This window comes from Ascaphus truei, chromosome 16 (assembly GCF_040206685.1).
Source record: "Ascaphus truei isolate aAscTru1 chromosome 16, aAscTru1.hap1, whole genome shotgun sequence".
NCBI lineage: Eukaryota > Metazoa > Chordata > Amphibia > Anura > Ascaphidae > Ascaphus > Ascaphus truei.
Genome location: NC_134498.1, coordinates 35,707,415 through 35,735,258, shown reverse-complemented (window position 1 = coordinate 35,735,258; position 27,844 = coordinate 35,707,415). Strand labels below are relative to the sequence as shown.

The 27,844-nt window shown below is 49.4% G+C and overlaps 1 protein-coding gene across 2 annotated transcripts; it reads left to right on the top strand.

Moving 5' to 3' along the window:
• The first annotated feature begins 340 nt into the window (after window positions 1-340).
• Window positions 341-27,844, top strand: FRMD7 (FERM domain containing 7). 2 transcript variants are annotated; one of them, XM_075573155.1, is made up of 12 exons: window positions 341-784; window positions 6,208-6,312; window positions 7,448-7,490; window positions 8,173-8,251; window positions 9,031-9,128; window positions 19,186-19,300; window positions 21,218-21,365; window positions 23,239-23,334; window positions 23,774-23,937; window positions 25,136-25,204; window positions 25,287-25,362; window positions 26,723-27,844. In XM_075573155.1, the coding sequence occupies exons 1-12, from the start codon at window positions 728-730 to the stop codon at window positions 27,806-27,808; spliced, it is 2,136 nt and encodes a 711-aa protein (XP_075429270.1). In that variant the 5' UTR covers window positions 341-727; the 3' UTR covers window positions 27,809-27,844. The 2 variants fall into 2 exon arrangements, with proteins under 2 accessions (XP_075429270.1, XP_075429271.1); XM_075573156.1 differs by lacking the exons at window positions 341-784; window positions 6,208-6,312; window positions 7,448-7,490; window positions 8,173-8,251 and having other exon boundaries at window positions 9,039-9,128; window positions 19,189-19,300.

Here is a 27,844-nt window from a genome sequence, read left to right as displayed (position 1 = left end):
AATAATATATGAATAATACAAAAATAAATAAAAAGATTATATATATATATAACAACACAAATATTTAAGCCAATCTATGTTACAGTATGTTGGAATGTATTTGATAGCAGCAATACTACTTCCCCCCTTCTTTATATATGTAAAGCATGTGGCAATGTATTCTTGCCTAAACTGACAATCGTTTGGTGCTCCTGTTATAAATGTGTCAAAATCCTGATTCTGGGCCTAACATAATGGCCGCCTTTCAGTATCAATAAATCCTTCCGTCACTTTAATTCAGCAGCTACTGTGTATCCTTATGCTACTAAGGTAACATTATCTATTGTTGCAGTTCGCATCTCATACCGCTGGGAACATTGGCAACAACTTATCACACCGGAAAGTGTTGCAAAGATCCTGCACTGCTTGGGAGGTGGGCTAAAGTCTGCTATAGAAATCAAAGGATGCTTCAAAACTCATCAAAAATGGCATGAAGAGTTGCATTTAAAAAATTACTATTCTCTAATACTACAGAACTGGTTTATTTTTAAAGAAAAAGACATGTACATTTTTACATGTTTTGCTGCTTTAATGCATTATCTAACCACAAAGAGCCTGAAATCTCAGAGTCCCATGCTAGCTGCTGAGAATGAATCCATGTGTGTGCAAAGCCTGTGACTTTTCTGTGCACACACTGGGATAAGCCTTCAGCTGACAGCAGCTCACACAGCCTCTCTCACACCCAACAATGCTGCACTTGAATGTCCAATTTTTGGATGACTCTCAGAAGACCTTTGTAATTGACGTAAGTTAATATATGGCATTAAATGCATTTCTTAGAGGTTGTTAATCTGGTCTTTGTTTTTACAATAGACAGCATATCGCTATAGAAGAATCAGCAGTTTACTAAACTAATAGTTTGATGACTTATTTTGATCAGTTAAAATAGATTTACAGTATGTCAATATTTTTGTTTTGTCTACAGAGTACCGTAATGATAGTACCTAAGACAATCATTTATTTTAGGCTGTGTCGAGTATACAGTATCAAATCTTAATGCATCTGGCTAAATCTTAAATGACAACAATTAACTAGTAATAAACAGCTGAATATGTATTCTTGAAATTATATATATATATATATATATATATATATATATATATATATATATATTATATAACATTGCCTAATTATTCAAAGTGACTGTTATTATATGGTAAGCATATTAGTATGTGGAAATTACGTATTGTAATATCTTATATAATCTTACCCTATGTTCATACCACTGACATTCCTAAATCATTAGGTTAACGATTCTATAAGAAAATAGCACATTTATCATATAAAATGACATTTTTGATATAGGAGTATATAGGTACCAGTAGCAGTATCGTAATGTAGATATACAGAGATGTACATTTTTCTCATTTCTGATGTGTATTTTTATTCCATATCATGTGTGGATCCCCACCTAAGAACTAGGCATCAGACCCCACATTTTGATCTCCCTCCACGACAGAACACTATACAGTGATCAGACTCTTTGTCAGCACAACCCCAGAGCGCACGACAGCAGATACATTCACCTTGGTATTCCTACATCGACTGAGTTGCTGAGACACAACTATGCGTTTATAAAAACGTGTAAATATGTATTCAAATTCATGAAAAAAATATTGCAGTAAAGAATTTCAATAAGATATCGAACATATGATATAGAACACACACACACACACACACACACACACACACACACACACACACACACACACACACACACACACACACACACACGTTTCCCATCTCACCCCTCCTTACAGATCAGCACCATATTTTTAAACATTACCTTTTTGAGCAAATCATAGAAATGCTAAATGCACAATAATGATAAATTATAGTTCATTATAAATGTACGTTGTCATATATATACGCAAGTGGCAGTAAACTCATTACAGCTTATAAATTCTAAAGAACACTGAATCACAGTATACAATAGTAGCAGATTGTATTTATTTAGCGAGCCACACGGGGTGCGCATGTTATTGCAGTTAATGGCTTCCATTAGTTCTTGTTCATCTCGCTTATTTTTTCAGTAGTTTGAACAGATCTGGGAAAGCCCACTGCAGGGCATTTCTTCCATTCACTGGGGCCACTTACTGAGGATGAATAGACAGATGGCTCATCTTCGCACAATAAGAATTATTGCTTCGGGCGACACTCGAAGCAGAATTAAGTCAAAAAGCAACACACTTGCAACCGACCTTGTATTGTATTGTATGTCTTTATTTATATAGCGCCAAAGGTGTACTCTGCGCTTCACAAAGAATACAGTACAGGGAATTATAATAATATAATTATAATAGTGCAGCAAAATCAGACAATAGGAAAGGAAATTTCCATTAGTATCTGAGCACAGCCTCGTGGAATTCTTCAGTGTATTGTATTGTATGTCTTTATTTATATAGCGCCATTAGTGTACATAGCGCTTCACAGTAGTAATACATGTGGTAATCAAATAAATAACAGATAATATAAATAACAGATCATGGGAATAAGTGCTTTAGACATAAAAGTAACATTTCGGAAGAGTAGTCCCTGCCCCGAGGAGCTTACAGTCTAATTGGTAGGTAGGGAGAACGTACAGAGACAGTAGGAGGGAGTTCTTGTAAGTGCGTCTGCAGGGGGCCAAGCATTATGTATCGTGTTTAGAATATCCACAGTGCTATTCATATGCTTCTTTAAGCAAGTGTGTCTTAAGGTGGGTCTTAAAGGTGGATAGAGAGGGTGCTAGTCGGGTACTGAGGGGAAGGGCATTCCAGAGGTGTGGGGCAGTCAGTGAAAAAGGTTTAAGGCGGGAGAGGGCTTTAGATACAAAGGGGGTAGAAAGAAGACATCCTTGAGAAGAACGCAAGAGTCTGGATGGTGCATACCGAGAAATTAGGGATGAGATGTAAGGAGGGGCAGAAGAATGTAAAGCTTTAAAAGTGAGGAGAAGAATGGAGTGTGAGATGCGGGATTTGATCGGAAGCCAGGAGAGGGATTTCATGAGGGGAGATGCTGAGACAGATCTAGGAAAGAGTAGAGTGATTCTGGCAGCAGCATTTAGGATAGATTGTAGGGCAGACAGGTGAGAGGCAGGAAAGCCGGACAGCAGGAGGTTACAGTAATCAAGACGGGAGAGAATGAGGGCCTGAGTCAGAGTTTTAGCAGTCGAACAACAGAGGAAAGGGCGTATCTTAGTTATATTGCGGAGGAAAAAGCGACAAGTTTTAGAAATGTTTTGAATGTGAGGGGCGAATGTGAGAGAGGAGTCGAACGTGACCCCTAGGCAGCGTGCTTGGGCTACTGGGTGAATGATTGTAGTTCCAACAGTAATGTGGAAGGAGGTAGTAGGGCCAGGTTTGGGAGGAAGTATGAGGAGCTCTGTTTTAGCCATGTTGAGTTTAAGGCGTCGGAGGGCCATCCAGGATGATATAGCAGAGAGACATTCAGAAACTTTGGTTTGTACAGCAGGTGTAAGGTCAGGTGTTGAAAAGTATATTTGTGTGTCGTCGGCATAGAGGTGATAATTAAACCCAAAAGATGTTATTAGGTCACCTAGAGAGAGTGTGTACAGAGAAAAGAGAAGAGGTCCCAGGACAGAGCCCTGGGGTACCCCCACAGAGAGATCAATAGAGGAGGAGGTGTTAGCAGAAGAAACACTGAAAGTACAATGGGAGAGGTAGGATGAGATCCAGGATAGAGCTTTGTTCTGAATACCAAGAGTATGGAGAATGTGGAGGAGAAGAGGGTGGTCCACAGTGTCAAATGCTGCAGATAGGTTGAGTAATATGAGCAGAGTGGTCGTCAGTTATTTTAGTGAGGGCTGTTTCCGTGGAGTGAGCAGTGCGGATGCCAGATTGTAGCGGGTCTAGGAGAGAATATGTGTTGAGAAAATGGAGCAAGCGAGAGAATACAAGACGTTCAAGTAGTTTAGAGGCAAAAGGCAGGAGGGAGACAGGTCGATAGTTAGAAAGACAGGTAGGGTCAAGCTTGCTGTTTTTGAGTAATGGTATGACTGTTGCATGTTTGAAGGAGGATGGAAAGGTTCCAGAGCAGAGGGAGGAGTTAAAAATGTGTGTGAGCGTAGGGATTATAGTAGGAGCAAGAGGAGCAGTGTATCGTTACAATGAGCTGGGTATAGAAAGACTGTAGGTATACATAGAGACAAACCTGCGTGTAAAATGAGCAGGACCACTTTTAAAATGGCTGCCATGTCCTTTCCGTTAAGCAGCAGGAATAATGTTTATTGGCGTTTAATGTCCATTTTAGTGTTTCTAATGAGAGCTGGACAAAACCCCTCCCCTGGCTGACTGCTTCTCTTCAAATTGTCTTTGGAGATAATACGGGTTATTCATTCAGCTGAGATAGTGCCGATCAGAGCACTGTCACATAAACTCATTGACTTCAATGGGAATCTCCATACAATAGGGCCCTGATTGGCACTATCTGAGCTCCAAAGACACAATGTGTCTTTAAATTGGTGAGAAACTCCAGGTCCCGGTATAGAAAGATTTGTTGAGATAAGCAGATTAAACGCTAGAATATTCTGGTTCTCAAAGGAATATAATTGTTGTTAATTACAGCAGGCCTCTTCATTTAGACAGGAACCAGGGCGGCTGCAGAGGAAGCTGCTATTATACTGTCATTACGCAAGCGACTCAGCACGGAAACACAGTCATTTTACCCAATTTCACCCAACAGCCCCTGATTTCTAAGCACTTGCTATCTTCTCAGTACTTCTCAGTACTCTGTCATTACGCTCATCAACCCGTAGCAGCTTTTTAGCGGCAGTGGGTTTTCTGCATTGCCAAAGATGGTAGAAACAGAGCATGTATTATTCCTTGCCTCTTAAAGCAGCAGTCTGCGCTGGTAACCATTATTTTATATTCTGAGAGATCTCTCCCTGCCCTTTCCAACGCTGTTTTTATTTTGAAAACCTGATGCTCTGTTCAGGAGATTTAAGCGTTTCAAATATTAAGTGTCCGGGAGGTTAAAATGGGACTCTCCACAGAGCCCAGCGCAGGCTAAAGGTTACCATGGTAACCGTAAACACTATGTCAGTGGTCCCCCCACTCCTGAGTGTGAGATTTGCGTGAGACCCCCTTCCTCATTTCTGGAGCAGGGGGTTCATTGTCTACCGGGGGGGGGGGGCGGGTTTATGACGCAAAGGGCGAGGTTGAGCCCAGAAGGGGTGGGTTATGGTGCAAAAGGGCGACGTTATTACGTTTGAGCGGAATTTAGGATTATGTCTCAGAGTGTCAGGTCAGTGAGAGATTTACCTCCTCCTGCCTTGAGTCCTAATGGGTGAAACGTGGGGTCTGCACTAGAGATTACGAAAATCAGGATTTTGCACACTAAAAAAAAAAGTTTATTTTAATTTTTGATAAAAGAGCAGCACATGCACAGGGAGCAAAAATATTAACATTATATGAGTTAAAATCATATCATATGGGGGTGTTGCTGCTTTAACCAAAGTCTATCATTTTTGGTTAAGGAGCCAAAAGTTAAGCTACATTATGTTATATTGTGAAATTCTGAGAAACCCCAACCCTCTCTAATAGCGTGTCTGCGATCAGATGCATTGTAAGGAACCCCAACCCTCTCTACTAGCGCGCCTGAGATCAGATGCATTGTAAGGAACCCCAACCCGCTCTGATAGTGCGTCTGAGATCAAGTGCAATTTAAGAAAATTGTAAATTCTTCTGTATTTGATACAATTTTCAAATTACCTGGGAACCCTTTATATATGCACGGGGAACCCCTGTTGATAAACAATGAGGTAGGCAATGAGCAGGTTCAAAATCCGAATACATTTTTTAAGGTTTCTCACAATTCCTAAAAGTTTGTATTTTTTTTCCATCATTATCCACAAGCTGGAATTAAGCTTTTAAGGCAGCACAGTGTCCCGATGTCTCCTGAGAGCTGGGTAACAGTAGAGAAAACGAAGCAGTTAGAGGGGAAAAAGTGACAAACTCAATAAGTGGCCACATTTCTAATCATTCACATTTGTTTTGCTTGTTTTTCTCAAAAGAATACACACACACACACACACACACACACACACACACACACACACACACACACACACACACACACACACACACACACACACACACACACACACACACACACACACACACACACACACACACACACTTCTTTTTTTTTTTCTTTTTCTTCTTTTAGCAAAAAGCTCCTGGGAAGGAATTATTTAACATGAGCTGCAGTCATCTAAATCTAACAGAGAAAGAATACTTTGGTTTGGAATTCAGAAGTCACTCAGGATACTACGTAAGTGGATGTCCTAGAAATAGCTGCAGGTCAAGTGAAGAGTTGTTGGGGTTGGTTTTTTTTGTCGCTTTTGTAATAATTCATTTTGTGAAACGGTTCTGCGTGACCTTCCCGATTTCTCCACTGCTTGATAATGTCATGTCCACTGGATGACCCTGACTCATGTCAAGGTCATTGCCTCTTTAGACGTCAGTGGAGTCTCGTTCATGACAGTCAGCATCTGTCCATGTTAATGGCTATTTTCTTGGTTGAAGAACTGTGACGGATCTCACTTAGCTGAAACCTCAGACCTTTTGCGGCTATGATTCGTCTTCTGCATGGCTCTATTACCAGTTTCTCATGGGGGCTGGATTGGAAAAAATAATAGCAGTTAAAGGGACGCCAGAGTATTGTAATAGAATTTATACAATTTAAACCGTATAAATGCCTACAAAATGTTAAAGTATAAAAATGTTTAACATCTGTATGATAAATATGTACACTGCCTTACAAGTGAGTCCAGTGTGGTATGGTGCCCAAACTACATATAGGCTTAAAAACTTACGTAGGTATGAATAATATTATGTCCGGATTGTCTTAAATCACATATATCCATCTTAATATGCAAGGGAGAGATGAGCGCCTAATGGAATTAACAGCCTCCCCACAACCAGTATAAACATAAACAAGTTCAGAGGGGCAATATCCGTTTGGTGTAGAGATCCTACATCGTCAGAGTAAGACACAGAGCACAACAACCATAGGAAAAGATCATGAATGAGATCGAGGGGCGAGTCCTGTAAAAAAAAAAAAAAAACATTTATTGTATCACACGGATGTTGATATTATATCAAGGTGTTGAGAAATCTCGATAGCGCGAAACGCGTAGGTGCGTTTTTAACCTTATCCATGTGATACAATACATAACATTTTTTTACTGGAGTCACCCCTCGATCTCATTCTTGATTTCTTCCTATGGTAGTTCTGCTCCATTCTGGCTAGTTCTGGGCTAGAAGGTAGTCTAGATTCACTTGTCTGGTTGGAACGGGGACTGTTGGAAAGGGAGTCGGACATTGGGGCATTTTGTCAAACATATATTACTTGGAAACAGGTAAAAATCTAGAATATTATTTCAACTTATTTAATATCATTGCAGGTGTGGTTGGGACTTCTAAAACCTATAACGAAACAAGTTAAAAGTAAGTTGTGGTCCCGAGTGAGTTGCATGCTCTAAGTATAATACGACATATCTGAAGGCCTCTATTTTTATAAAATGTATACAGAACCATGTTAACTGGCAGATGTATATTTTTATGCCGGAAATTCTTCCAGTTCTCATGAGCACAAGTAATGTTTAAAACAGCAATTAATCGGTCTCTGTTCCCTTTAATGATCAGAAATGGAATAAAAAGGTTGAATATGTCTTGGTAATGGAAATCCAGGCAGGTGTAAATCGGTATCATTTTTGACAATGAAGACCGAAATAACTTCAACAAAATCATTGAGAAATGGTTTTATTACTTCCATTACTGGGGCAAAACAATACAGTACTGTATATTATTTAATGTTTATGTTTCCAACATGTTATAGCCATGTTATTTGAGCCTTGTTAGGTAGTTGTGGCATGTACAATTTAGGCCATAACCCACATTTCCTTGTCTCTGACTAACAATGACATAGAAATAGGAGTTTATCAAGAGTTTAGATCACTAACTCAGAAACCACAAAGGCGTTTACCAGTATTGCAATCCAATTCTTACATCTATACCTCAGTAGTGTCATGGTGACACTATTTGAAGGGAAACAGTGATACCGTTTTGATGTGTACTCCCGTTTGCATCCTCTTCTCAACTTAAATTAACAATAATATTGTTTTCTAAGACCCCAAGGAGATAGTCTTCAAATTTATGGTGAAATTCTTCCTGGTGGACCCTGGCCGCTTGCGAGAAGAATTGACAAGGTACGTGACTTCCTGGCACGCAAACAGGTCACTGCAAATACAAAATGGCGGTGAAACATTTGGTAAACTAGAAAGGTACACAGGGAATTGTGAAGTGTGTATTAATAACAGAAATACTGAGACTATGTACAAAACCTCCAGATGCAAAAAGCAGCATTACATTTATCAATGAAAAATAAATAAATGTATTAAATAGCCCAATCACCTATTATTGAGCATTTCTTAATTGTAAGAATGTACCACAAAGCTGCGATTAGATTGGAGGAGTGAGTCCCCGTTCCATGAATCGCAGGTTATTCAAGATAACGCATTGAATGGACCAACCCATCAAAAATAAAAAGGTTCAAAAGCCAATCTACACAGGATCCGGGTCCCACCTCAATGCAAGTGAATGGGTAAGGTGTCTTAGCACCACTTAGCCAATATGGCCCAGGATGTTTCAACTTGCAGATTTCATAGTCTCCCAATGTAGACATGCAAATAAACACAATCATGTTAGCTGCCCGCCCTGACATGCATCACCTTAATCTTTAGTTTCTACCCTATGTAGATTCTACAGCCGAGAATGGCTTTAAAAAGTACTGAGTCTCTACCCTGTTTAGGGACAGCTATAGAACACAAAATACACAACACTTAACGCACGTTCAGTTCTGTAATGCTGTATCTGAATGCGTATGTGATGCTTTTTCAATGGTGTCACTGTAGTTTATATGGTCAGCCTCTCAGAGATAACATCCTCCCTTTGTCAGATCAGTGTGTTAAACGCTTTGATTTTGCAGGTATCTCTTTGCTCTCCAGATGAAGAAGGACTTGGCGTCAGGAAGGTTGTCTTGCCATGACAATAGCGCAGCCCTAATGGTTTCCTATATACTGCAGTGTAAGTAAAACAGGACGGTGACTGTTGATGGAAAACACCCAGCGTGCGTGGCAGAAGCTGCAGGATATTGTAACGTGTGGGTATATTAATCTGCTCGCTGGTAGAGAGGTTAGCAACGCGTTCTTTTGCTGGCGCTAAGCTTTAGCACAGGTGTGCTCAACTCCAAAGATCACCAGTAGGTCAGGTGTTGAGGATATCACTGCTTCAGCACAGGTGGCTCAATCATTGGCTGTCATTTTGACTGAGCCACCTGTGCTGAAGCAGGGATATCCTTGAAATCTGGCCTTCAGGGGGGGAGGGGGCTGTGGACACAGAGATGAACACCCCTGCTTTAGCATGACAATTCCCATTCATTTGAATAGGACTTATGGCATATTAATGCATAGCATCCTTTAGTGAATATGGGCCTATAAAAACTAATGCTAAAACACTGCGAAAAAGGGATTTTAATACCTTTATACTCCTTGCTAATGATAGTCATAGCATAAAACACGTGCATTTGTGCATGGGTGTATAGGTGTATTTCTGTGTGTGTGTGTGTGTGTGTGTGTGTGTGTGTATAGGTGTATTTGTACATATTTGTATATAAGTGCATTTGTGCATGTGTGTATAGGTGTATAGGTGATGGGTGCATGTTTGTATAGGTCCAATTGTGTATAGGTATATTTCTGCATGGGTATATAGGTAAATATGTGTATTTATGCATGTGTGTATTTGTGCGTGTGCATATAGGTGTATTTGTGCATGTGCATATAGGTGTATTTGTGTGTGTGCATGGGTGTATAGATACATTGGTGTATGGATGCATAGGTTCATTTGTGCATGGGTGTATAGGTTCATTTGTGCATGGGTGTATAGGTTCATTTGTGCATGGGTGTATAGGTGTATTTGTGCGTGTGTGTATAGAGGTATTTGTGCGTGTGTGTATAGATGTATTTGTGTATACTGTAGATGCACTTGAGCATGTGTGCATGTGTGTATAGGTGCATTTATGCATGTGTGTATAGGTGTATTTGTGAATGTGTGTGTATAGGTGCATTTCTGTATGTGTGTATAGGTGTATAGATGCATGGGTGCATGTTTGTATGGGTCCAATTGTGTATAGGTATATAGATGTATAGGTGTATGTGTGCATGGGTGTATAGGTATATTTCTGCATGGCTGCATATGTGTATTTGTGTATTTGTGTATGGGTTTATAGGTCCATTTGTGCATGGTGCGTAGGTGTTTAGGTGTATTTGTGCATGTGTGTATAGGTGTATTTGTATATGGGGGCATAGGTTGATCTATTCCCACAGAATATTTGGTATTAAGAAATATTGTTTGTTAAGTTAATGATTATTGCACTACATTTTTAAAATATATTAATGACATTAGCAATTTTTTACTTTACAAAAAACATATTTTCATTGCAATTTTGACATCAACAAGATTAATTGTTTCTTTCACATATGTTTTTAAGTTTAATTATATTAGGGGGTAATTATAGAATTGTCCAAAGCAGGGAAATTGGGCTGTTTTCACCCGAAAATCACAGTCGACTTCAATTTGAACTTTTGGACTGTAAATGGTTGCTCCTGAATATATAGAATAAGGCCCTAACGCAGGGGCTCTCAACTCCAGTCCTCAAGAACCCCCCCTCCCCCCAACAGGTCAGGTTTTCAGGATATCCCCGTTTCAGCACAGGTGGCTCAATTAGTGGCTCAGTGAAAGATTGAGCTATATCCTGGATCTCCTCTTACCTCTCCCATCGTACTTTCAGTGTCTCTTCTGCTAACACCTCCTCCTCCTCCTCTATTGATCTCTCTGTGGGGGTACCCCAGGGCTCTGTCCTGGGACCTCTCCTCTTTTCTCTGTACACACTTTCTCTAAGTGACATAATCACATCTCTTGGGTTCAAATATCACCTCTATGCTGGTGACACACAAATATACTTTTCAACCCCTGACCTTACACCTGCTGTACAGACCAAAGTTTCTGAATGTCTCTCCGCTATATCATCCTGGATGGCCGTCCGTCGACTTAAACTTTACATGACAAAAACAGAGCTCCTCATACTTCCTCCCAAACCTGGCCCCTACTACCTCCTTCCACATTACTGTTGGAACTACAATCATTCGCCCAGTAGCCCAAGCACGCTGCTAGGGGTCACACAACTCCTCTCTCACATTCTCCTCCCTCATTCAAAACGTATCTAAAACCTGTCACTTTTTCCTCTGCAATATAACAAAGATACGCCCTTTCCTCTGTTGCTCGACTGCTAAAACTCTGACTCAGGCCCTCATTCTCTCCCGTCTTGATTACTGTAACCTCCTACTGTCCGGCCTTCCTGCCTCTCACCTGTCTCCCCTACAATCTATCCTAAACGCTGCTGCCAGAATCACTCTACTCTCTCCTGCTAAAATCACTCTCCTGGCTTCCTATCAAATCCTGTATCTCACACTCAATTCTCCTCCTCACTTTTAAAGCTTTACACTCTCCTGCCCCTCCTTACATCTCAGCCCCAATTTCTCGCTATGCACCATCCTGCCTCTTGCGTTCAGCTCAAGGATGTCTTCTCTCTGCCCCTTTTGTATCCAAAGCCCTCTCCCACCTTGAATCTTTCTCACTGACTGCCCCACACCTCTGTAATGCCCTCCCCCCAATATCCAACTAGCACCCTCTCTATCCACCTTTAAGACCCACCTTAAAACACACCTCCTTAATGAAGCATATGCGTAGCTCCGTGGCTGATACTATACACATCTTATACTATATTAGTGAAAGCACTGTATGTTTGCCTGCCTGGATGTCCGGTGTCCCTAGGGGAAATCTCATTGGTCCCTTGGGTCGCCCGCCCCCGCACACCTCTCATTGGCCTGAGGCGGAGTGACGGGCCACACCCATACACACACACAACACAGCAGCTCTATACACACACACACACACACACACACACACACACACACACACACACACACACACACACACACACACACACACACACACACACACACACACACACACACACACACACAACACAGCAGCTCTATATACACACACACACACAACACAGCAGCTCTATATACACACACACACACAACACAGCAGCTCTATACACACACACACACAACACAGCAGCTCTATACACACACACACACACACAACACAGCAGCTCTATACACACACACACACCCTCTGTCCGCCCCCCTCCCCCCCCCTCACGTGCGCCGCCCTGCACTGGCTCCGGACGGGAAGCGCGGCCCCTCCTACCCCAGCCGCTCCCTTACCTCCCCGGCGCTACCACCCGCTCAGGTAAGTCACTGTGCGTCCCGCCTCAGCCTCAGGCCCACTGCGCGTCCCGCCTCAGCCCTCAGGCCCACTGCGCGTCCCGCCTCAGCCTCAGGCCCACACAGGGCGCTTCCTACCGCCGCTCAGCCAGACGCCACATCGAGCGGGCGCCGGGGGGGGGGGGGGAGCGTGAGTCTTAGGCCCACACAGGGCGCTTCCTGCAGCCGCCTGCAACGCCTCACTCAGCAGGACGGCACATCGGGGGACCAAGCGGCCGCCGGGGGGGGGGGAGCGCGAGTCACAGGGAACGGGGGGGGGGGGGGAGTCACGGGGAACGGGGGGGGGAAATGCCCATACATAAATTATGACAATACATATGCCCACTGCTCTCCACACCCCCCCCCACTCCCCTTTCCCCCCCCCCCCACTCCCCTTTCGCCCCCCCCCACTCCCCTTTCCCCCCCCCCCGCTCCCCTTTCTCCCCCCCCCCCGCTCCCCTTTCTCCCCCCCCCCCCCGCTCCCCCCCCTCTCCCCTTTCTCCCCCCCCCGCTCCCCTTTCTCCCCCCCCTCCCCTTCTCCCCCCCCCGCTCCCCTTTCTCTCCCCCCCCCCGCTCCCCTTTCTCCCCCCCCCGCTCCCCTTTCTCCCCCCCCCGCTCCCCTTTCTCCCCCCCCCCGCTCCCCCTTTCTTCCCCCCCCCGCTCCCCTTTCTCCCCCCCCCGCTCCCCTTTCTCCCCCCCCGCTCCCCTTTTCTCCCCCCCCCGCTCCCCTTTCTCCCCCCCCGCTCCCCTTTCTCCCCCCCCGCTCTCCACTTTCTCCCCCCCTGCTCTCCTTTCTCCCCCCCCTGCTCTCCTTTCTCCCCCCCTGCTCTCCTTTCTCCCCCCTCGCTCTCCCTTTCTCCCCCCCCGCTCTCCTTTCTCCCCCCCCCGCTCCCCTTTCTCCCCCCCCCCGCTCCCCTTTCTCCCCCCCCGCTCACCTTTCTCCCCCCCCCCGCCTCTCCCTTTCTCCCCCCCCCCCCGCTCCCCTTTCCTCCCCCCCCCCCCCGCTCCCCCTTTCTCCCCCCCCCCCCCCGCTCCCCTTTCTCCCCCCCCCCCGCTCCCCTTTCTCCCCCCCCCCCCGCTCCCCCTTTCTCCCCCCCCCCGCTCCCCTTTCTCCCCCCCCCCCCGCTCCCCTTTCTCCCCCCCGCCCTCTCCCCCCCCGCTCCCCTTTCTCCCCCCCCCCGCTCCCCTTTCTCCCCCCCCCCCCGCTCCCCTTTCTCCCCCCCCGCCCCCGCTCCCCCTTTCTCCCCCCCCCCCGCTCCCCTTTCTCCCCCCCCCCCGCTCCCCCCTTTCTCCCCCCCCCCGCTCCCCTTTCTCCCCCCCCCCCGCTCCCCTTTCTCCCCCCCCCCCGCTCCCCTTTCTCCCCCCCCCCCCGCTCCCCTTTCTCCCCCCCCCCCCCGCTCCCCTTTCTCCCCCCCCCCCGCTCCCCTTTCTCCCCCCCCCCCGCTCCCCTTTCTCCCCCCCCCCCCGCTCCCCTTTCTCCCCCCCCCCCGCTCCCCTTTCTCCCCCCCCCGCTCCCCTTTCTCCCCCCCCGCTCCCCTTTCTCCCCCCCGCTCCCCTTTCTCCCCCCCCCGCTCCCCTTTCTCCCCCCCCCCCCGCTCCCCTTTCTCCCCCCCCCGCTCCCCTTTCTCCCCCCCCCCCGCTCCCCTTTCTCCCCCCCCCCCGCTCCCCTTTCTCCCCCCCCCCGCTCCCCTTTCTCCCCCCCCCCTCCGCTCCCCTTTCTCCCCCCCCCCCCCGCTCCCCTTTCTCCCCCCCCCCCCGCTCCCCTTTCTCCCCCCCCCGCTCCCCTTTCTCCCCCCCCGCTCCCCTTTCTCCCCCCCCCCCGCTCCCCTTTCTACCCCCCCTGCTCTCCTTTCTACCCCCCCGCTCCCCTTTCTACCCCCCCCCGCTCCCCTTTCTCCCCCCCCCGCTCCCCTTTCTACCCCCCCCCCCCGCTCCCCTTTCTCCCCCCCCCCGCTCCCCTTTCTCCCCCCCCCGCTCCCCTTTCTCCCCCCCCGCTCCCCTTTCTCCCCCCCCCCCCCGCTCCCCTTTCCTCCCCCCCCCCGCTCCCCTTTCTCCCCCCCCCCGCTCCCCTTTCTCCCCCCCCCGCTCCCTTTCTCCCCCCCCCGCTCCCTTTCTACCCCCCCTGCTCTCCTTTCTACCCCCCCGCTCCCCTTTCTACCCCCCCCCGCTCCCCTTTCTACCCCCCCCCGCTCCCTTTCTCCCCCCCCCCCGCTCCCCTTTCTCCCCCCCCCGCTCCCCTTTCTCCCCCCCCGCTCCCCTTTCTCCCCCCCCCGCTCCCTTTTCTCCCCCCCCCCGCTCCCCTTTCTCCCCCCCCCCGCTCCCCTTTCTCCCCCCCCCCGCTCCCCTTTCTCCCCCCCCCCCCGCTCCCCTTTCTCCCCCCCCCCCCCCGCTCCCCTTTCTCCCCCCCCCCCCCTCGCTCCCCTTTCTCCCCCCCCCCCCGCTCCCCTTTCTCCCCCCCCCCCGCTCCCTTCTCCCCCCCCCGCTCCCCTTTCTCCCCCCCCCCCCGCTCCCCTTTCTCCCCCCCCCCCCCGCTCCCCTTTCTCCCCCCCCCCCCCCGCTCCCCTTTCTCCCCCCCCCCCCCGCTCCCCTTTCTCCCCCCCCCCCCCCCGCTCCCCCTTTCTCCCCCCCCCCCCCGCTCCCCTTTCTCCCCCCCCCCGCTCCCCTTTCTCCCCCCCCCCCCGCTCCCCTTTCTCCCCCCCCCCCCGCTCCCCTTTCTCCCCCCCCCCCCCGCTCCCCTTTCTCCCCCCCCCCCCCCGCTCCCCTTTCTCCCCCCCCCCCCCCCGCTCCCCTTTCTCCCCCCCCCCCCCCGCTCCCCTTTCTCCCCCCCCCCCGCTCCCCTTTCTCCCCCCCCCCCCCCCGCTCCCCTTTCTCCCCCCCCCCCCGCTCCCCTTTCTCCCCCCCCCCCCGCTCCCCTTTCTTTCCCCCCCCCCGCTCCCCTTTCTTTCCCCCCCCCCCCGCTCCCCTTTCTTTCCCCCCCCCGCTCCCCTTTCTCCCCCCCCCCTCCCTTTCTCCCCCCCCCCCCGCTCCCCCTTTCTCCCCCCCCCCCCCCGCTCCCCTTTCTCCCCCCCCCCCGCTCCCCCTTTCTCCCCCCCCCCCCCGCTCCCCTTTCTCCCCCCCCCCGCTACATTTTCTCCCCCCCCTTCCCGCTCCCCTTTCTCCCCCCCCCGCTCCCCTTTCTCCCCCCCCCCCGCTCCCCTTTCTCCCCCCCCCCCGCTCCCCTTTCTCCCCCCCCCCGCTCCCCTTTCTCCCCCCCCCCCCGCTCCCCTTTCTCCCCCCCCCCGCTCCCCTTTCTCCCCCCCCCCCGCTCCCCTTTCTCCCCCCCCCCCCGCTCCCCTTTCTCCCCCCCCCCCGCTCCCCTTTCTCCCCCCCCCGCTCCCCTTTCTCCCCCCCCCCCGCTCCCCTTTCTTCCCCCCCCCCGCTCCCCTTTCTTCCCCCCCCCGCTCCCCTTTCTTCCCCCCCCCGCTCCCCTTTCTTCCCCCCCCCCGCTCCCCTTTCTCCCCCCCCCCGCTCCCCTTTCTCCCCCCCCCCCCGCTCCCCTTTCTCCCCCCCCCCCGCTCCCCTTTCTCCCCCCCCCCCGCTCCCCTTTCTCCCCCCCCCCGCTCCCCTTTCTCCCCCCCCCGCTCCCCTTTCTCCCCCCCCCCGCTCCCCTTTCTCCCCCCCCCGCTCCCCTTTCTCCCCCCCCGCTCCCCTTTCTCCCCCCCCCGCTCCCTTTCTCCCCCCCCCCCGCTCCCCTTTCTCCCCCCCCCCGCTCCCCTTTCTCCCCCCCCCCGCTCCCCTTTCTCCCCCCCCCCGCTCTCCTTTCTCCCCCCCCCCCGCTCTCCTTTCTCCCCCCCCCCCCCTCTCCTTTCTCCCCCCCCCCCGCTCCCCTTTCTCCCCCCCCCCCCGCTCCCCTTCTCCCCCCCCCCCCGCTCCCCTTTCTCCCCCCCCCCCCGCTCCCCTTTCTCCCCCCCCCCCCCGCTCCCCTTTCTCCCCCCCCCCCGCCCCGCTCCCCCTTTCTCCCCCCCCCCCCGCTCCCCTTTCTCCCCCCCCCCCCGCTCCCCTTTCTCCCCCCCCCCCCGCTCCCCTTTCTCCCCCCCCCCCGCTCCCCTTTCTCCCCCCCCCCCCGCTCCCCTTTCTCCCCCCCCCCGCTCCCCTTTCTCCCCCCCCCCCGCTCCCCTTTCTCCCCCCCCCCGCTCCCCTTTCTCCCCCCCCCCCCGCTCCCCTTTCTCCCCCCCCCCCCGCTCCCTTTCTCCCCCCCCCGCTCCCCTTTCTCCCCCCCCCCGCTCCCCTTTCTCCCCCCCCCCCCGCTCCCCTTTCTCCCCCCCCCCGCTCCCCTTTCTCCCCCCCCCCCGCTCCCCCTTTCTCCCCCCCCCCCGCTCCCCTTTCTCCCCCCCCGCTCCCCTTTCTCCCCCCCCCCCCGCTCCCCTTTCTCCCCCCCCCCCGCTCCCCTTTCTCCCCCCCCCCCGCTCCCCTTTCTCCCCCCCCCGCTCCCCTTTCTCCCCCCCCCCCGCTCCCCTTTCTCCCCCCCCCCCGCTCCCCTTTCTCCCCCCCCCCCCGCTCCCCTTTCTCCCCCCCCCCCGCTCCCCTTTCTCCCCCCCCCCCGCTCCCCTTTCTCCCCCCCCCCGCTCCCCTTTCTCCCCCCCCCCCGCTCCCCTTTCTCCCCCCCCCCCCGCTCCCCTTTCTCCCCCCCCCCCCCGCTCCCCTTTCTCCCCCCCCCCCCCGCTCCCCTTTCTCCCCCCCCCGCTCCCCTTTCTCCCCCCCCGCTCCCCTTTCTTCCCCCCCCGCTCCCCTTTCTTCCCCCCCCGCTCCCCTTTCTTCCCCCCCCCCCCGCTCCCCTTTCTTCCCCCCCCCGCTCCCCTTTCTCCCCCCCCCCCCGCTCCCCTTTCTCCCCCCCCCCCGCTCCCCTTTCTCCCCCCCCCCGCTCCCCTTTCTCCCCCCCCCCGCTCCCCCTTTCTCCCCCCCCCCCGCTCCCCTTTCTCCCCCCCCCCCGCTCCCCCTTTCTCCCCCCCCCCGCTCCCTTTCTCCCCCCCCCCCGCTCCCCTTTCTCCCCCCCCCCCCGCTCCCCTTTCTCCCCCCCCCCCCCGCTCCCCTTTCTCCCCCCCCCCCGCTCCCCTTTCTCCCCCCCCCCCGCTCCCCTTTCTCCCCCCCCCCGCTCCCCTTTCTCCCTCCCCCCCCCCCGCTCCCCTTTCTCCCTCCCCCCCGCTCCCCTTTCTCCCCCCCCCCGCTCCCCTTTCTCCCCCCCCCGCTCCCCTTTCTCCCCCCCCCCCCCCGAAACCTTTACAACAAATACTCACCTATTGTTCCACGAGTTATAAATAATACTACCTATTACGCATTTACATCCCGGGCAACGCCGGGTCTCTCAGCTAGTCATATATAAAGCTTGGCCCCCTGCAGACGCACTTACCAGAACACCCTCTTACTGTCTCTGAACATTCTCCCTATCTACCAATTAGATTGTAAGCACTTCACAGCACTGAGCACCTTTTCCTTAATGTTACTTTTATGTCTGAAGCACTTCTACCCTTTATGTGTTATTTATATTATTTGTTATTTATATGATTGTCATGTATATTATTACTGTGAAGCGCTATGTACATTAATGGTACTATATAAATAAAGACATACATAGATACCTGTGTTGAAGCAGGGATATCCTTAAAACCTGACCTGTTGGGGGAGGAGGGGTATATTGAGGACTAGAATTGAGAACCCCCGCCCTAAGTCCTTACATAAATGTACTAATAAAATCATGTCATAAAGGTATAATACTCAGAAATTGCAGGCGCATAGAAAAAACCTATAAGGGGAGCTTCTGATCCAACATACCTGGTATTATTCTCCCACCTATAACCTCTCTCACGGACTGCCCCACACCTCTGGAACGCCCTTCCCCTCAATATCCGACTGGCACCCTCTCTCTCCACCTTCAGGTCCCTTCTTAAAATGCACCTCTTTAACGCAGCATGTGGGTAGCTCCGCTGGCTGACACTATACATCTCAGATGCACCAACCTTGACCTCTTGCAGACACACTTACCACTTCGTGTAAGCTCTTCGGGGCAGGACTCCTTTTACTTTTATGCCTGAAGCGCTTATTCCCATTATGTGCTATATTATCATGTCCTGTATATTACTGCTGTGACGCGCTATGTACCTGGATTTTGAACTCTCAGGCTCCTATTCAATATGGGGTGAAGAGAACTTCCTCCTGCTAGAGAAGACTTCCGCTCCACTAAAAAAAAAACTGCATTCTTCTCCAGTAAAAGGAAGTAGCTTCACTGCATATTAGATGGGAGCTTCAGGCCGCGCTTATAGTGCCGGCAACGGCGACCGATGACGTCACCTGTCGCCATTTGCAAGAGTTGTAATTTGGTTTTGGGCGACGTCGCTGGCTGCAAGGCCAGTGATGTCATAAAAGGGGCGGGCAGAGGCACGGAGAAGCTCCCGATTGGCCGCAAGGGGAGACCGTCGCCGAAAAAATGAAATAACAGTGACTACCAAATTTCTGGTAGCGCTGTCGCTCCGTCGCTTTGTCGCTGTCACGTGCACTATAAGCACACGCAACGGCGACAATGCATTTGTTTTGCCGCCGCGCCGCCGGCACGATAAGCGCAGCCTAAGGCTTATTCTGTATCAGCCGAATCGGGTAATCAGGTGGTTTTCCCGACAACATAGTCCTTTGGCTTCCATGGGGACTTTCGCCCCAAAACATACTGATCGGTGATACCGAACAAAGCCCTAAGACTCAGCTTCTGTCTTTTTATGCAGCAGAGTTGGGGGATTTTGATGAAGAAACAGCCAGAATGCACCTGGAACAGAACCAGTACTTGCCAAACCAAGAATACTTGGACAACAAGATCTTGAAATATTACCAACGGCATGTGTAAGAGTAATCATTATACGGGACACAAATGCAGAAAAGCTTTCAACAAATGAAAATGTAGTAACAAGGAAGGGAGATGTATTGATGTGTTACAAGCTTTCACACCCCAGTAGGGTAGGACCCGATGAAGGACTCTGGGAGGTTGGAAAGCTTGTAACATACCAATACTTGTTGGTTCAATAAAATGTATCATACTCCTACTCCCTCTCCCTCCTGTGTTACTGCATGGAAGAAAGGACCAGCACGGTGACCCACCCTTCTGTGATTACTATGACAAATGAAAATGTAACCCCACATTATACCATCTTTCCACTAAATCCAATGAAAACCCTTGGACGTTCAAGATAACAAACATGAACGTCATTAAAAAAAAAAACCACACACATCAGAAAACCAGAAATTAGGTTTATAGGGTACATTTTATAGACCAGGAGTAGCCAACTCCAGTCTTCAAGGGCCGCCAACAGGTCAGGTTTTAAGGATTTCGCTGCTTCAGCACATATGGCTCAATCAGTGGCTCAATCTTCAACTGACAGAGCCACCCGTGCCGAAGAAGGGATAGCCTTAAAACCTGGCCTGTTGACGGCCCTTGAGGACTGGAGTTGGCCACCCCTATTCTAGACAATAATATAGTTCTTAAACTCGAATTGGGAATTGCCATTTAACCCTTTGGGTGCCTATAGACGTAGCTACTACGTCATGGGGTCGGGCACTCAAGGGGGCCGCCATAACCTACCAGCAATGTCAATCTTACTGCTCATAATGTAGGGGACATCGTGCGTCAGTGCGTCAGTGACGGAGCGACCATGCAGGCCCCTATTCCGTGGCGTAAGTACAGCATTAGGGCCCACCAGGGCATTTCACTTCCCTGCCGGCCCTCGTTCCGTGGAGTCATGATGTCACTGCGTCACGTGACCGCACGTTGTCATGGCAATGCGCCGCCATGTGACATTGCGTCGTTGATAGAGATGGGCTGCTCTCACACCTGGCGATCAATTTCATTACTATGGGGAAGAGTGCGGGGCCTCTGTAACGGGTTGGGGGTTTCATCACGAGCCAGGAGGGAGGGTTCAGAGTCCCTTCAGGCTGGGCCCTCAAGAACGTGCCCGGTCGGTACTTTACACCACTGGCCCTATTCCACTAATCAATATGATGTGAGACTATTAACAATGCACGAGGAGAGCTCAGCTCCATTCAAATAAATGGGATTAAAATCTTCTCCAGCATGGACAGACGGCCTTGGAAAGACTGTTTGTGCACCCAACAAAGAGCAAAGGCCAGAGTTACAGAAATCTGATTCATATCTCACATTTCGCAACCGCCATTGTTAAAGAGGACCAGGAAACATTATTCTGTGCATGAATAGTTTTGTAACATAAACTAAGTATAGGTGACCAGTATGAGAAAGGGAGATTAAACATGGTTTGCAATTAAAATAATATAATATAAATAGAAAGGTGGATAGATATTTTGTGTGCTCCTAACCAGTTAAAGCCCATCATTCCTGAGATACTGAACAGTGTAGTTACTGCTTTTCTCCCAGGGCATTTAAATGGCCGTCCAATAGATGATGTGGCCTCCTATTGGCCCACATGACCCAACAGATTAGGTGGCTATTGTGTTTCCCTGGAAGGAGTACAGACACTGAAAACTACACTGGTAAGTATTTTGGGAACATGTGGGGGGGGGGGGAGAGGCGGGGGGGGGGGGGGAGGCGGAGGGGGGGAGGCGGAGGAGGGGCGCTGGAACTGAAATGAACACGGCCCAGATCCAGAGGTCTTTGGTTCCAACGATGTTATAAAAAATGTTTTATTATTGATGGGGTTTTTTTTATATCAGGCAGCACTGCTGCTGTACAGAAGGGTTGCACACCTTTGAGATCTAATAAAAATAATTGTGAATATTCTTTTTCACCAGAGGGAAATCTCCAGCTGAATCCGACATGCAGTTACTGGACATTGCACGGAAGCTGGACATGTACGGGATCAGACCTCACCCAGCCAGCGATGGAGAAGCCATGCACATCAATCTCGCCGTTACACATATGGGAGTCCTGGTTATACAGGTCAGCCAATGTTTGATTTCTCATTGACATTACGTATCAATCGAAACAAGTTTGATTGGAAGGTGAATTTTCCAACCAGAAAAACTGAGATGGTGGTAGACTCCTGGACGAACGAAGAAGAAAGTATGACCAGGTGGGCCAGCCCCCTCATTCCACCAGTTAACAAGGGAAGCCAATGGCCTTGTTCTACTGGGGGAGCGTCTTCAGGCAAGACCTTATAATGGGGTGGGGTCACATAAGGAAGACCTCTTACCTTTTTCCCTGCCAGTGAAGTGCGTGCTAATATAAACAAAACAAAGGGGAATATAAAAAAGAAAATTATATTTGAAGTCGTTGTGTTGACGTGTGTGTAATTGGTCACAGCTTGGTGGGTGGCGTTGGTATGCCAGACTGGGGCCCAATTATTCTTTTGGGGAAGTGATTCACATCATCAATAACATCTGTGGATCCAGAGTTCAGTCAGCAGTGGGGATCACAAGCTGCAGCAAGGCCGTGGGCTCAAGGTCCCTGGCAAGGTCATCTGGTTGTTGATTTAATATAATAAAGCATAGTTGCCAACATTACAAAATGTACAGGGACAAATCGACCACGCTGAAGGCATTTACTGCCGGCGTTTTTGTGTGTTATAGCTTAAAAGCAACAGAGAGAATAGGACACATATGTTCCCCAAACAGTGCTCAGAGTGTGACAGTGATTCACCCAAAGCTATCATGTTTGAAGGTATATGTTGATAGTTGAGGTCTAACATGTAACATGAAAACTTCTGTGGTATATGCCACATAAACAGACTCCTGAATTCAAGAAACAGTCAATTATACTCCTATGTTGTGGAGAGATGCACATGATCCGGTGTAACCGCAGGCTTCGTGGCAACGGTGTATGCGTCCCTCCGCGTGCGGTGTGGAATCTCTCCTCTGGAGTTGAACTCTATGATCAAGTCTATGAATTTGTAAATTTGATTTACTCACGACTTGTTGAGCGGTGGTTTAGTACCAAAACTAGTAATTGTTTGGTGCTCCTGTTATAAATCAATAAGTCAAAATCCTGCTTGTGTGCCCAACTCAGCAGCTACAATGTATTCTTATGTTACTAAGGTAATTGTTACAGTTTGCAGCTCAAACAGCTGGGAACTTTGGATACAAATGATCACAAACAGGAAAGTGTTGCAAAGATCTTGCACTGCTGGTGAAGTGTGCTAAAGTCGGCTATAGAACTCGAAGAATGCTCAGTGTATTAAAACTCATTAAAAATAGCATTAAGAGTTGGGGTGGGGTGGGGTGGGTAGTGGGGGTGGGGAGGGGTGGGTGGGGTGGGGTGGGGTCACTATTATCTACTACAGAACTGATTTATTTAAAAAAAAAAACCCATAAGATGTCACGTTTTGCTGCTTTAGGCTGCGTCCAGGGTGATTGTGTTGCTCGGGCGATTCCTGGCCTGCTGGGTTGCGCGATGGGGGTGTCGAGAGGGCGTGTCCATGACATCACGTGACCGGTTCGCACTCAGTGGCTGAATCGCGCCCGTGACCACAGCATCGCATGACAAAGACAATTTTTTTTTGTCGCTGCACAGATCGCGCCTATCCACGCTCACGTGCACGCAGTCTGGACGCTACATTTGATTTGCATTGTTTGAATCGCACAGCTCGTAAGCGCGCTCTCACCCTGGACGCGTTCTTAATGATGTTCAAGATGAAAATTCTCTATTTGGAAATATTTTACATTCTACTTCAGTTTTGGGTGATCTCAGCCTGCAGTGCCGGTTTGTGCCTCTGCCTTCACAGTGTGTTATCATCGCCGCTCTGGAAACGGAGTGTTAGAATTACTTTCACATAGATCGAAATCATAACCTTCTACCTTGTGTGCACTCTCTGCAGGGCAACACCAAGATCAATACCTTCAGCTGGGCCAATATTAGAAAGCTGAGCTTCAAAAGAAAGCACTTCCTTATCAAGCTCCATCCACACATTGATGTGAGTATGCAATTTGGGAAGGCTGAATTAATCCAACATTTTGGGCCATTTCCATCAAGCGGTGCTACAGCGTTATTTAAGAGAAGGGGGCCACAACAGATTTTACACCTTGTCAATGTATCCCTTGCATAGGAATACGGTTCTATTATACACATAGAAGTACCATTAACATTTCCAAAAAATAACTAAAATACTAGCGTAATTGCAGTGGTTGAAGCGTGATATTACCAGGAGTAGGGAGTAACTCTACTTTTTTTCATTTGCAATTCTTTATTTTTAAAGAAAAATATATTTATTTTAGATAACTTTCCCCCTTATTGTTACAGTATATGGCTCAAATACAGTGCAAAGGAGCTTAATCTATATATTGAATAATTGTATTTTTCGCACCGTACCATTACACTGCCTAGGACGTTATGACATTATTATTATCCTGCAGACATTGTGTAAGGACACACTAGAGTTCACCATGGACAGCCGTGATGCTTGCAAAGCTTTCTGGAAGACCTGTGTTGAGTACCACGCTTTTTTCCGCCTCTCTGAAGAACCCAGATGTAAACCAAAGGCTTTTCTGTGCAGCAAAGGCTCCAACTTCAGATACAGGTAACACGCAAGCCATCCGCGGACCACTGGTAATGCACAGGCCTTCCGCAGCATACAGGTAATACACAGGCCTTCCGCAGCATACAGGTATCGTGCAAGCCTTGTGCAGCGTACAGGTAACACGCAAGCCTTCCACGGCATATGGGTAATGGGCAGGCCTTCCGAGGCGCACAGGTAACACGCAAGCAGTCCGCAGCGTACAAGCCACGGGCAGTACGAAGGACTCGGGCCATCCCTTAAGGTTGGAGGAAAGGAAATTTCACAAGCAACAAAGGAAAGGGTTCTTTACAGTAAGGGCAGTTACAATGTGGAATTCATTACCCATGGAGACTGTGATGGCAGATACAATAGATTTGTTCAAAAAAAGGTTGGACATCTTTTTAGATGGGAAAGGTATACAGGGATATACCAAATAATTAAACATGGGAAGGATGTTAATCCAGGGATTAATCCGATTGACAATTCTTGGAGTCAGGAAGGATTTAAATTTTCCCCTTAATGGGGTTTTTTGTTTGCCTTCCTCTGGATCAATAAGTATAGATATAGGATAAAGTATCTGTTGTCTAAATTTAGCATAGGTTGAACCTGATGGACGGAAGTCTTTTTTCAACCTCATCTACTATGTAACTATGTAAGTAACACGCAAGCTGTCCGGGAATCGCAGGTAACGCGGAAGCTGCCCACAGCATACAGGTAAAGCGCAGTCATCAAGTGGTACACGGCTGCTCAGCAGTGAAGACGCTGCTCACAACGGCTTTAATATTTTGCTTATGCGTTTTATATTAGTAATTACACCGGCAACTATTTGCGCGATACCGGAAGGAGCAGAGCTGCTGCTTACATGCAACAACTGTGTCATGTTTCTCAAGCAGCTGAATGCTGCTAGGTCATCGCAGCAATGCCAGGTAACCCCCTTCAGCATCTGGAACTCCAGATCTGCCTAGCACTGAAAAGGTTGAGAAATGTATCTCATATTCTCATACCAGACTGTGTAACATGTTCAGACGTCACATGGGCCTCTTCAATACCAAAGAGGCTTGCCAACATTTAATGGCATTACAAGCAGCAGTGATAGGGTTAACATTCTCAGATGACTCCTGCCCTGGGTTTGTAGTAGTAACTGTTAACCCCTTCACTGCCACACAAAAAGGCAGTGTAAAGTTATTTCCAACCAGGTTTCTGTTTCCGATTCTATTAGCGGGAGAACCCAAAGGCAACTGTTCGATTCCTGGACTAAAGGGAAGGCAGAGAACCTCCCTTTCGAAAGGTAACATAGGATACCTCTGATAACACCGCTGCACTCCGTTTGCTAAAGTACTGCATACTGAACTTGTGTTCTGTGATTTCAGGAAGCACTTTGAGGCGAATCTCCAGGACAGGCAGTGCAGATCATCGCCGGACCTGCTCACTGAAGTAGCAAAGCAGGTATTTCTTTCCCACGAGATGCACATGTAGGATGGAGGCGATTATTTAATAAGCTGCGTTAGTGCTGACCAGGTCACTGGTGCATGTAAACGTTTATGGCAGTCAATGGGAGTTTTGGTGCAAAGATGCCTCATTCTCCACTATCATAGATTTTTAACATTTGATTGCATCTCTGTAGCTGAACCCTATTAATCTCAGCTCCGGAGACCTATTTCTGGAGATACTAACATCCGAAGTAGGTGCCGGTAGCCAATCTGGCTCAGCAAGCAGGGCTTTCAGGTTTGAAGCTCCTGTGTCACATGGGCCAATAGGAAGCTGCATCTATGATGTCACAGCTTACACTTGGCCTGCCACAGGGCCCGAGATCTCTAAACGTTGAACGTTGAGACCCCCTGCTTAAAAAAAATATGCAGCCTTGTATTGACTCTTTTTAATGAATACCCCTCTCCCCTCCAAGACCATGTCCTATCATGTATGTGTGATACTAAGTAACATCTAAAGGGGGTGTACTGCTGTTATTTTATCCTAACCGAAAATGAAGTTCATGAAGATACTATTTGCCACCAGGAACGCTCCGTTCACCGACACAGATCAGTACGTTCAGTCCATTTCCTCTAACTGGAACTCGCCATCCATAATGTGGTTTTATTTGTATAGCCTCCAACGGACCCCTTTCATTTATCCCAAATATACTAAATTATCTTGCGATTTCCCCATTACTTCCACTGTGATTGCGCCACACATCTCCCCTCTCTCTATAAGGGGCAGACTCATCAATCCACGCTGGGTTGACCCAGGGGTGCACAACTCCAGTCCTCAAGCCCTCCCACCAGGTAAGGTTTTCAAGATATCCCAGCTTCAGCACAGGTGGCTCAGTCAGTGCTGAAGCTGGGATATCCTGAAAACAAGACCTGCTGGGGGGCAAGGGTGGGGCTTGAGAACTGGCGTTGAGCACCCATGGGTTAACCTATCCAATTCTAGCGTTAACGCCCCCACTCAAGTCAATGGGAGTTGATGCTGGATTGGGTGTGTCAATCCGTAACCAACTTGATGAAGCTGGAGGTTATAATAGTTACATGGCAAAACCTCGTCTCGCCTACAAAGATTGCAATATAAACCTTTAAAGTAGCCAAGAAAGCAATGGAGGGAGTAATATTAAGCAGATCATAGACGACCCGCCCCTCCCTGTCTTTGGGTTAGGAAATGGGCAAACTTGGCCACTTGCATGCTGGAGGGGAGGTTAACGTGACAAACAATTCATTAAACTCCCCTACTCTGAGGTTTGTCTTTATTTTTTTTACAAAACATCTTTAACAGAAATTAAATAATAAATACTTTGTTTTTCTTTTTGCTCCACCAGCCAAATGACTTAAGGCTGGTATACACCAGCAGGCCATGTTCTAGAAGTGTTAACAGTGTGGGCTGGGAGCCGATGGGCAGGAACAGGAGGAACTCTGCAGTGGAAGTGGTTTTTGCAACGGAGCAAAGGCGCTCAAACCCAGAAGCAGAGCCAGCTGTTCTGCAACAATCCAAAAGCAGTTCATCATTCCCTGGCTGCAACTACACAGATCTGATGAGTGAGGCACTTGTGCGACATTATGAGAGGAGAGCAGTGTCGCATCAAGAAAGTAGCCACCTTTCTGGAGCCTTTCCAAGTACATCTGAGGGCAATACAAGGGAGCTTGCTCCTCCACCACTGAGGACTTATACAGACATCCCTCACGAACCATCGTCAGCAAGACATCAGTTGAGCAGAACTCTCCCATATTTTTATTCAGATGGCCAATCTCCGCTACCACAGCACACAGCAGCCATACTGGAGGAAATGGTGAAGCTAACCAATAACACTAACCCTAGTGCAGCCAAATCAGCTATTAGGACTCCAAATACACAAAGAATAAATGAGTGTCAGCCAGTTTACCCTAGGACTAGCTGCAGAAATAGTACAAGCATGGAACCTAAAACAGATACCACAACCACTAGTATGGAACCTAACCTAGAACCGCAGCCCAGGAGATCTTGGAGTCATTCAGACATGAAATCAGCACGGATGCCACATGGGTCAGAATTTAAGCCATTAGGATATTGCCCTATATTAAGCAGAAAAGGAAGCGTCTCAAGGTCCACATTAGCGCCACAGCTTATTCCTCTACCACCACCACCGCCCCCCCCTCCTCCTCCTCCCCCATTATCATCATCAAAAAAAGCATTACAGGTCACAGAGCGATATGTCTACAGTGGGACTGAATCCAGTGACTCCGAGAATGAACTCCTAAACCCATACTATTATGCTGTATTTGGCAAAAATGGAAGATCTCCCATGGCAAGAGTAAGGCTGTCTTCAGGAAGTCTCCAACTAGATGAAGACGACGAAGACATTTCCTTAAATGTGCGCGGCTGGGAAAGTAGGAAGTCCAAAGCAGAAAGGAAGTTGTTCCACACTTAGGTATTTAAACTTGTAAAAATAAAACTATAAAATCTA